The sequence below is a fragment of the Gekko japonicus genome, unplaced genomic scaffold (genome assembly GCF_001447785.1).
Source record: "Gekko japonicus isolate JY-2015 unplaced genomic scaffold, Gekko_japonicus_V1.1 scaffold1466, whole genome shotgun sequence".
Taxonomy (NCBI): Eukaryota; Metazoa; Chordata; class Lepidosauria; order Squamata; family Gekkonidae; genus Gekko; species Gekko japonicus.
Genome location: NW_015170929.1, coordinates 323,798 through 335,289, shown reverse-complemented (window position 1 = coordinate 335,289; position 11,492 = coordinate 323,798). Strand labels below are relative to the sequence as shown.

Below are 11,492 nucleotides of genomic sequence, written 5' to 3'. Positions count from 1 at the left end.
TTTACAGTCCTTATTGCTGGGCCTTCGGGAAAGGGAGCAACAATAAATGGCCTACTTCTTCCCCACCGGGTTCGGCTGATGTGGGTGGGGCAGGGCTCCATTTTGGGGTTGTGTTAGGAGAGTGATGGTGGCTACTTTCACTTTCAGGTTCCCCTAAAATGGCTGAGAAGGCGGGAACATCTAGCTCCCAAGGCACAGAGTCTGAACCCTTCACAGACTATATATATATGTTTAGTATATATAAATATAGCCTCCCAAAATACTGAGCCCTCAGGAGAGGAAGCCCAGTCAAATTTCTCTCCTGGCTTAGAGAGGAAATGAGAAAGAATTCACTGGTCTAGGGCAAAAGGCAGCTTCTTCCTAGGCTACTGACCTCTCTGCTAAAAGAGACAGGAGTCCCAGTACAGAGGGCAGCCCTCCTCCTAGAAATACAGGCCTCCCAAGCACAGCAAAGGGTGCACACCCATTGTTAGTGGTCTGAGATCGCTACAGATTCTGAGGATTTAGTGCCAGAGAAAGGCGAGCTATTAGAGCAGGAGAAGGAAGCGGTGCCTGTCATTCAATGTAGACTCTTCCTCATAATCTCTATACTGGAATGTGGGCTAAGGTCATCAGGGCACTAGAGCTTACATACACTCCAAAGATACAGGAAGACAAGGAGGATCCTGGTTTTTTTCCTGTAGGCTCTGACAAAGCCATTCCCAAGACTACTACTAAAACTGCAGGTGTGCCACTTCCTGTGGCATTTTACAATATCATTATGGCAGAATGGGAACACCCAGCCAATCCAGAGTCTGGGAAACAAACTCTGCTCTCTTATTTCAGGAGCCACAAAGAAGTTCAAACTTCCTATGGTGGATGATTTGATTAACTTATCAGCTTCTGCTTCTCTATTTCTCATGGACGCTGATGGACTCCCAAAAAACAAGGGAGTTGAAAAGGCACTGCGTAGAGTTTTTTGAGGTGCCTGCCATCTCCCTTAGAACATCAGCTACGGGATTCCTGTTTCCTCGAGCGGCCTACCCGTGGGCCTCAGAGCTAACTTCTGTAGACAGTGACATACCAAAGAGCCTTAAGGATGAGCTAAAACAGATAGCTCTAGCCACAGTATTTGTGGCAGAAACCTCTTTGGATGCCATACAACTCACAGTGAGGGCTATGGCACGTGGCGTGACGGCCAGGAGAGATACAGGGCTGAGGCACTGGAATGCAGATCCAGCAACAGTGGTATCTCTCAAGGGAGTTAAACTTTTCAGAGCAGGCCTGGAACGTTACTTGGTGAAAGACAAAGGCAAGTCATGGGTGCTATCGTCGAAGAATATATGAAATCTAGAAGGAGACCACAGTCCTTTTGAGACCTCAGTCGTGATGATAAACAACAAAAGTCAAATGGCATAACAAGTCTAGAGACAATAGGTCATTCGTCCTCACAGGAAAATCCGGTCAAGGTGTTAAAGGACCAAAGAAGGGAACATCCGGTATAACTAGGCCAAGACAATGAAAGATATAGATGCAAGAGTACAGCTTTCTTTGGGCAGTGGCACCAGACTGTGTTGGACAAGTGGTTCCTGGAGAGGGTGGCCCATGGCTACGCACTAGAGTTTGAAAGAGTTCCAAGCAATGTTTCTTGGAGATCCCAAGGGAAAGATCACCAGGAAAAATCACAAGATGATGTTATAGGCCATCTAACATCTGTTGGACATTGGAGCGATAGAGATGGCGTCTGAGACAGAGAGGTTGCTAGGAATTTATTCCATCCCTTTACGATCCTCAAGAAGAACGGGAACACTACGGCCATCTCGGACTTGAAGTGGCTCAACAAACATGTGCAATCACGAAAGTTCAAGATGGAGATGTTGAGGTCCATCTTTTTCCTCCATACATGCAGGGGACTTCATGGTCTCCATACACCTGGAGGAGGTCTGTCTACACATCCTGACAAGGGATAATCACAGGAGATTTCTAAGGTTTGCATACCACAGCAAACATTTCCAATATTAAGCCTCGCCCTCTGGACTCAAGTCACCAGGCGAGCCTACACTTGGACCTTACAATCCAAGTACTACAGGGACATGGTTGTGCTATTAACAGGGAGAAGAGGACCCTGGAGCCGACTCAGGTAATTACACACTTGGGAGGGCAGATAGACACAAGACAGGACAGGTTTCTTCTGTTCCAGGAGAGGTTAGTAACATTTCTCACTTATCTTACATCAGGTCCTGAACATTTAGACACCGGAGGTGAGGACCCTAACATGTCTCCTGGGCATGATAGTGTCGTGCCAAGACCTACTACTGTGGCCTAGAGTTCATACAAGACCCCTGCAGCGCTTTCTTTCTTCACTACCAGAAGGAAATAGACTAAAAGATAGTCAAGTAGGTAGAGTTACCACTGTCTGTGTGGACAGAGTTACAGTAGTGGCTAGTTCCGACTCGGTTCACAGAAGGGATACTTCTAAGGGATCCTCAGAGGACCATGCTCACGACGGATGCAAATCTCTTTGGCTGGGGAGCGCATTCCATGGGACACATGGTCAAGACACCTGGTCGAAGTCGGAAACATCCAAGAGCATCAACTTCCTGGAACTTAGGGCCATAAAGTTGACCCTGGTTTGCCTCCAGACGCAACTGGTAGGCAGTCATGTTCTGATTCAAATGGAAAACATGATGGCGAAAGTCTATATTAAGAGGTAGGGAGACACGCAATCCCAGTGGCTACACCAGGAAGCGATGCAAGAGATGGAGCGGTGGCGCAGGCAGTATAGCGCCTGCTTTAACATCTACTCGAGCACCTGTTCGAGTCCCACCGTGGTCAAGGTGAGCTCTCGGCCCTTAGTCCTAGCCCACCCAGCGGTTCGAAAGCCAAAGTAACTATCTATCGGCGAGTAGATAAATGGGTACCCACCCTTAGTAGGGTGGGGGCACCCTCCTCCGTCCGTGGAGGTGTGTGGAGAGGCAGTGGCTGGCGAAGATGGTGGCGGTGAGAGCGGCAGCGGAGCGACGGCGGCAGCGATTGGTGGAGGCGCCGCAGCGCTGAGAGGCGGCAGACGGCAGCAGCAGAGCCTGACTGATCCCCGGTGACCAGCATTGAAGTCTGCCGAGTACCGGACATCGTACAAGCCAGAAGAAGCCGAGCCGGAAAAAAAGTCTTCATCAGGGTGCCGGTAGGGAACTCCCCCCCCCCCTTGTATCAACGTGTGGCCATAGTTAGGATCGAAACTGGTGATTAGCACCCAAGAAACTGTAAACCGCCCAGAGACCCCTACGGGGGTTTGGGCGGTATATCAAGTCGAAGGATAAATAATAAATAAATAAAATGCAATGGGCAGAGAGTATGCGCTGTTCTTAAAGGACACACATATGGCAGGAAGAGAAAGGTGTTAACAGAGGGACGCCTTCCAACAGATCAGTGAAAGATTCGGAAGGCAGAGGTGGATCCTTTCACATCGAGACATGAAAGGGGCACTAGGAATGGACGCCCTGTTCCTAGCATGGCCAAGAACTCTACCCTATGCCTTGCCACTCCTAACTCTAATTCTCAGAGTGGTACAGCAGGTGATAGATTAAAGAGCAGATGTGATTCTGATAGTACCCTTCTGGCCACAGGGCGTGGTTCCAGGACCTCATGAGCCTCTCCAGACGGGATCTATGGTGGCTGCCTCTCAGACAGGACCTTCTATCTCAGGAGATGACCGTTCATCTGCAACCGGACATGCTACAACTCGCAGCGTGGAGGTTGAGAGGAGACAGTGAGCAGCTCTGGGATAGGAGACAGAGGTGGTTTCCATGCTCTTGGCATCCAGAAAATCTTCTATGATCAAGATATATGGCGGATCTTGCCAAACATCTAACTGGTGTGGAGAGCAGGTGTTGGAACCGAGGCGGGCACAGGTTGGGGATGGCTTTCTCCAACAGGGTCTGAGTAAAGGGTTGAGTACTAGTTCTCTAAGGTGACAAGTAACACCCTTTTCTGTGGTTGGAGGGGCTAAGAAAGGGAATCACCCGCACATATGGCATTTTTTTGAGGGTGTCCTCCCTCCTCAATCCACCACAGGTACGCAGGTTCTCCACATGGAATGTAAATGCAGTGCTATGAGCACTATGTGTCATGCCTGCAGTGCAGCCCGACCCCGTGGACCCTGACCCCGGGGATCCTGATTCCCTCCCACCGGTGGCTCGTTTGCGAGAACAGAGGCGGCGGGACATGGCAACCCGACGTAAGGAGGTGCGCATGCGAGGTCGGCGTCCTCTAAGCCCAGAGTACTGACCGGAGCCAGGACCCTGTCAGCGGCCGGTAATTGGCTAACAAGCGAAACGGGCTCTTTAGGCCGCTCTCTCAGATCCCCAACTCATGCTGGCAACTAGTCTCATAGACGCCTCGCTGCACTCCGGATCCTGCGTTCCTGTCTCCTGGTTTTCATCCTGACTTCCCGGCTCCTGACTTTGGCTTGCGTGACATCGTTTCTCCGGCTCCCTGACTACGAACTGTGTATCTTGACTTTTGACGAACAGCTTTCGGCTTCTGAACTCTGCATGCAATCCCCGGTAACCCTAGACTGCGTTTTTGACTTGGTATTTTGGACTCTGCTCATGTTACTCGGACTGTGTTTTGGACTTTCCGTGCCCTACCTGGCCCGCCAGCGCAATCGTGACACTATGCAAGGAGCCATTTGAACCAATGGCATCATGTCCCATGAAAGACATTACTCTGTAAACAATTTCTTAGTGGGGATCTTTTCAGCGCATAGGTTTTTGGAGCTGAGAGCTTTGTCGGTACACACAGATTTATGTACCTTCTACAACAACAGGGTGCTTTGAGTTTTCTATATGGACAGGACCAGGGGGTTGAGAAAGACTGAATCCTTGTTTGGGTATGTTAGTCAGTTGTCCCTGGCAAAGAGTGTCTCCACTTCTGCCCTGAGCAGGTGGATAAGGATCAGTCAGGCATACAAGGTGTAGGGGTTGGTACCTCCAGCAGGGGTCACAGGGCACTCTACGGGGGACAGTCACGTTGGAGGCATATAGGGCCTTGCTGTCCCTAGAAGTCACTTGTAAGGTGGTGACATGGAAATTTGTCCATTCCTTTACAAAGCGCTATAGGATTGAAGAACTAGCTTCGGCAGAAGCAGCATTTGACAGGAGAGTGTTACTTCGGGCCCTATATGCACCGGACGTTGTGTGACCCACCCGGGGGGAGCACTGCTTTTCTACGTCCCAGGAGTAAGGAGTCTGAAGGACTGGCCCACTCCTGGACCACCGGAGAATGGAAGATTTGTATTCACTTACCGTGAAGCTTCCTTCCAGGTGGTCCAGAGTGGGGCAGTCCTACCCGCCCTCTCTTGATGGACACGACTTCCGGTCCTTTAGGGTTTTTTAGTGGTTCAGCTGTTCATGAATATGGTCTAACTGATGATGTGATGTGGTGGACTGTTGCTGTTTGTTTGCTCTAATGGTTAAAATACAGGTTTGTATTTGTTTAAGCCCACGGCTGTGATGGTATTCCCCAGCTGTCTGAGGGGGAAGGAGATATTTTTTTAAGTGAATTTACAGCAGCTCAGAGGTGGCTTTCAGTATGACTGGGGATCAGAGGATACGCCCCTCCTCCGGGATCAAAGTTTGCCGGCCCTGCCTACGGAAGGGGGAGGCGCTTTCCAAGGAGTCAAGGACTGCCCCACTCCTGGACCACCGAGAAGGAAGCTTCACGGTAAGTGGAGACAAATCTTCCATTCTTAGAAGTACTGAGACTTTGAATAATGTTGAATGAGAGTTAATTAAGGGAAATAATTAGCTCACTGAAGCAGTCACAATAATATGATATATACAGTAATAATACTTCACAATTGGAGTGCCCATGTTGAGATGCAGATATTCCAAATACCCCCCACACACACACTGTGCAGTATGCATCACTCAAGAAGGGAGAAGCAAAAGACCAGGGATGTTGAGTCAGAGAGTAAAAGCAGGGACAATAACTGCCTTTCCAGCCGGAGTTTCAGTTCCCAAGGCAAGGGTCCAAAACACCCACACAGCACTTAACGCAAAAAATGAACCCAAAGGCAAGAAGGTAAGATCGACATGAAGCAGACAGGCCTTAAGTTACTGCACAGACGTAGGTGGTTTGGAGCAGATTAGAAGTGCCAGATGATCCCTGCCTCTGGCTATTCATAGATTCCTCTGTTTTACTAATATTTGACAAAAAGGAGGCACAACCAAATGCAATCAGTCTACTTGATGACAATGAACCCCAAAGTGTCACATGACATCCCCTTCCCCAGTCACTTCCTTTGCATTCAACTTTGAGGGCATCAACGCCACATGCCTTCCCTCTTGTGTTTTCCTACTAAACATGATAGGAAGGCCCTTCTGGAGAACAAAATGCTAGACAGAGAATTAAAGCTTACCTACGTAGATTACCTTACATTGAGTCACAAAAGAGTTGAAGTAAGAATACAGTGTGGCGTAGTGGTTAGAGTGTTGGCCTAGGATCTTGGAGACCTGGGTTCAAATCCCCACTCTTCCATGGAAGCTTGCTAGGTGACCTTGGGCTAGTCAAGCACTCTCAGCCAAACCTACCTCACAGGGTTGTTGTAAGAATAAAATGGGAAAGAGAACAATATAAGTCACTTTGGATCCCTACTGTGGAGAAAGGCAGGGTATACATTAAATGTAAAAAAAAATATCTAAGAACTGACATAGGCACAACCAGGAGTTGGCACATTTCAGACTGTGCATTTTGGAAGAGGGGTAAAATCTTCCGTGCTACAATTTACAGGGTGCACAGGATGAAAAAGAAAACTCCCAGCTCTCCTCTCCAACTACCATGGCTGCAGCCGTGCTATTGTTGAAGTAGTTTATGCTTTTGTCTTTGTCCCCTCCAGTAAATATAAAATGTGATCATACATCAGATGAGTCTGTTTTTTACACAAGGGAAAATATTATCTTAATACATAATTTCATTTTGTGATATGTGGGGTGGATAGGCTTTTTGGAGGCCTTGTGGTATTTCACATTCCACTGTAAGACTCCTGTCTGGGCTTTTGCAATTGTGCAATTCTGGAAGAGATTTTTAAATAGAATTAAGAAATAGCAATTGAAGAAAGTGTAAGACAAGCAACTTTCTGCCAATATGTGTTGGGGGAGGGATGATACAAACAAAACTGAGAAAACAGAGAGAAGATGTAGGCAAATGGAAACAAAATATGGGTCCTGCGCACACACCCTCACTGCTTATGCAGACACCAAACATTGCTAGACATAACTTGCAGACACTGAGTACAACCTGATGCCTTGTGGAATGTTCTGCTAGACGCTTTTCTGAGCCACAGGACCGAGGAGTGCGGCCACACGAGCAGTTGGCTACCCACTTGCTAAGGCCCGTTTTTCTCCCCCTTCTCTCTCCCTGCAGGGCTATCCAGGAGAGCATGTTCCTTCAGTCGGGGCCAGGCCTGGGCACGGTGGAGACGGGAGGAAGCAATGGTGCTCCTCCTCCTCCTCCTCCTCCTGAGGTCAGCCCAGCTCTCGGCACCGACGGGGGCCGCTCCTCTGCCTTGCCACCCCCCTACCCCAGCTTCGATGAGCAGCTGCGTCTGGCCATGGAGCTGTCCTCACAGGAGCAGGAAGAGTGGGAACGCCAGCGCAGCGAGGAAGACGAGGAGCTGCAGCGCATCCTCCAGCTCTCGCTGACGGAGAAGTAGCCTCCCAGCCTGCCAGCAAGAGGCCCCTCGCCTCCCTCCGGCCTCGCACCGCCCAGCCGCCCTGGCTCTCACCGTCTCTTTAACCTCTGGCGGGGTGGGGGTGAGGGTTGGCCTGGGTGCGAGAAGAAGACAGCACCTTCTGCATTCCTTGGGACTCACTCCGTTCCACCCTGGTATTATTTCCTGTAAGATATTTTTAAAATTGCTTTATCTCCTCATCCCTCATTGAGGAAAGTGTTTTATATAGGAGGGGGAATATGGAGCAGCGGAGCAGAGGAAGTGCAATAAGTTGAGGAGAGCAGCATCGGTGGCGTCTGCTGCTTTCCCAAGACTTGCCCGGGCCTGGCCGGGGCAGTGGCAGCAGGCGGGGGCGGAGCCCTGGAGCCTGAGGCTGTGAGCGCTGAAGCCGGCCTGCCTGCCGTGTGTGTGATGCACCGTCGTCGTCGTCATTCCTCCATTCCCCCCCCCTTCCTGCTCCCCACCCCCACCTGTGTGTTTAATTTATTTTATTTATATCTCTGAAGATATATACGAGAAGGGGAGCAGGAGGTGTGTATTTTTTTTTTTTTTTAACTGAACCCAGCGGGTCTAAAGGGAACAGCCGTGCCCACTCCTGAGTGGCTTTTTCCTGTCGTTTGGGGACCAGGCACGGGGGTGGGGGAGGCTCTGGGCAGCAAGAACTACTAAATAAAACTAAGAAACCGGCATTGTTCTTCCCTTTCCTCTGTCTCAGATCATTTGGTTATCACGCCAATTTTAACTGCCAGGATTTCTGTTGCTCTTCAGGCAAATTACCGAAATAGCTGATTTGTATATTCAAAGCTGGCTTGCAGTTTGAGCCACAATTTAGCATTAGCGTGGCTTAACTCAGGCAGGGAGCCGACAGCTGGTTTAGTCTTATCTTGCGCTCAGACCTATACAACACATTAACCCCAACGCTGAGTGCAGCCCACCAGCTATCTGTTGTGCCCTGCAGACGCTTGGCCAACCCCACCCTCCCCAGCCAATGCAAAGGGTTATCAGACCCCCTGTTGAGGTGCCCTCCTATGCCAGAGGGGATGCATTTAGTTCGAGAAGCCTCAAGTGGTACAGGCCTCTCTCAGTTCATTTTACGACATGCTGCCTTTTCTAAGATCCCCTCTCTACTACGAATAGTAAGACACTGAAGTCACGAAGGTGGGACAGGGAGAGCCTACAGTCAAAACGGCTGGGTTGCTCAAATAATGTGAGATTCACCTCATACATGCTCACATACAGACACACTTTTTGGTCCTCATCACCCCTTTTGGAGTATCTGTAGACACTGGTACAGTGAGAGAAGCAGCAACTCTGGCAGAATTGCCCTGCCAAGACCAAGCTGCTAGGCCCCCTTCCCTGCCCACTTCCTTCCTTGCCAGTGGCACACCAGCCTTCTTGCCTCTAGACCTCTTTGCTTTTGGCCCATGATGACATATAAATTTCTTTGCTCATATTAATTGCCCATTTGATCATCTGCTCCTTTACTACTTCACCCTCTGTATACCATTTTAACAATACCTTATATAGTTTAGATACCATCTTTTTAGCTTTCTCAAACCACAAACCTTCAATTTAATTATATTTTCCCCTAAATCCATACTCTTTTTATCTTTTTTATACAAGTCATAAATCTGTCTATAATGCAACCATCCATAATCAAAGTCTATTTCTTCCTTCGCTTTTATGTCAAAGGTCTTCCCTGCTGGTTTCAAAATATCTCTATATTGTATCCAATCTTCACCTTTATGGCTCGAATACGGCTTTAGTACCTCTGCTGGAACTATCCAAAGTGGTCTCTCCTCCGAGAAAAACCTTTTATACCTTAACCAAGTATCGAACAACGTTCTTCTAACATAATGGTGTTTAAACAAATTGTCCATTTTTGTTTTCCCATACCATAGGTATGCATGCCATCCAAACTTGCAGTCGTGTCCTTCTAGTGCCAGCAATTTCCTGTTATCTAAATTCACCCATTGTTCCAGCCATTTTAAACATACCGCATCGTGATACAGTCTAAAGTTTGGTAATTGAAATCCTCCTCTTTCTTTTGCATCACACAAAATTTTCATCTTAATCCTTGGTTTTTTCCCTGCCCATACAAATTTTGAAATCTCTTTCTGCCAAGCATTTAAAGTTTTTGGGTCTTTCACTATTGGGATAGTCTGAAATAAAAACATCACAAGTGGTAAAATGTTCATTTTAACCACCGATATTCTGCCCAATAGTGACAAATTTAAAGTATTCCATTTTTTAATGTCTTGCTGGATTTGACACCATAGCTTATCATAATTATTCTTGAAGAGATCTATATTCTTCATTGTCAATTCAATGCCTACTTAGTTTTTTTAACTACTTCACATTGTGTTAACTTCTGTAATTCTTCTTGCTTTACAGTTGTCATATTCTTACACATCACTTTAGACTTATTTTTATTTACATAAAATCCTGCTAACTCTCCAAAGACTCCAATTTTTTCTATAAGCAATGGTAAATTTTTTATAGGTTCTTCAACCACAAACATTACATCATCTGCAAATGCTCTATATTTATACGTAAAACCTCTATTGGTTAATCCTTTAATTTCTTTATCCTCTCTTATCTTGCCAAGCAGTACTTCCAACATCCATATAAATAGCAACGGAGATAGCGGACACCCTTGTCTTGTCCCTTTTTGAACTTTAAAATGGTCAGTCATTTCTGTATTTACAATTAATGCTGCTTTCTGTTCTGAATAAATCACCTTGATTATATTTGTAAATGACTCTCCAATATCCATTTTTTCGATGACCTGGTACATAAAATCCCAGTTTAAATTGTCAAAAGCTTTTTCTGCACCCACAAAGAAAAAACCCACCTCTTTTTCTGGGTGTTTATCATAATATTCAATTGCATCAATCACCATTCTTAAATTGTCTTTAATTTGACTCTTTGGTAAAAAAAACAGCTTTCCTTCAAATAAATCTTAATCTTTCAGATATAATTTTGGCAAAAAGCTTATAATCGTTATTCAAAAGCGAAATTAGTCTGTAATTTTTCACATTTGTTAAATCCTGGGCTTCTTTTGGAATAAGCGATATGGTAGCCTCTTTCCATGATTCTGGTATTTTCCTTGTTGTTCTTATTTCATTTGTCAAAAGTTCCAGAGTCGGGGTTAGCTCCACTTTTAATTTTTTATAAAACTTTGCGGTAAATCCATCTGGTCCTGGAGCTTTCCCTAACTTTGCCTCTTCCATCGCCTTAAATATCTTTTCCTTCAAAATTGGACTATTTAGCATTTCTTTTACATCTTCTTCAATCCTTGGCATTTCCATTTTATCCAAATACTTTCTAATTTTTTCTTGATCTATATCCTTCTGAAATAACTTTGCATAATATTTGAAAAAGGCTCTTTTAATTCCATTTTTATCCACAATTTCCTTATCACCTTCTTTTATTTTGTTTATTATTTTTCTTTCTCTGCGCTTTTTCAACTGCCATGCCAAAAACTTCCCTGGCTTATTTGCCCCTTCAAATGATTTTTGTTGCAACTTTTTAAAATTCCAATATATTTCTTGGTTCATAATCACTTTTAGTTGCTCCTGCAATATTTGGATCTCTTTAATCATTTTCTTTTTTCCCGGTCTCTTCTTTAATTCCTTTTCCTTTTGTTGAATTTTTTCTTTTATATTATTCTGTTGTTTCAGTTTCTCTTTTTTCTCTCTGTTGTTCAATGATATAAGTAATCCTCTCATTACAGCTTTATATGCGTCCCAAACAATCTGAATCTGAGTTCCTTGATTTA

At 46.1% G+C, this 11,492-nt stretch overlaps 1 protein-coding gene across 1 annotated transcript in view; it reads left to right on the top strand.

Moving 5' to 3' along the window:
* Positions 1-8,394, top strand: part of ANKRD13D (ankyrin repeat domain 13 family member D) — a 38,107-nt gene extending 29,713 nt beyond the window's left edge. Inside the window, exon 15 of the mRNA XM_015418824.1 lies at positions 7,405-8,394. Within this exon, the coding sequence (XP_015274310.1) occupies positions 7,405-7,693 (289 nt within the window). The 3' untranslated portion in view covers positions 7,694-8,394. The remainder of the gene's footprint in view (positions 1-7,404) is intronic.
* Positions 8,395-11,492: the final 3,098 nt, after the last annotated feature.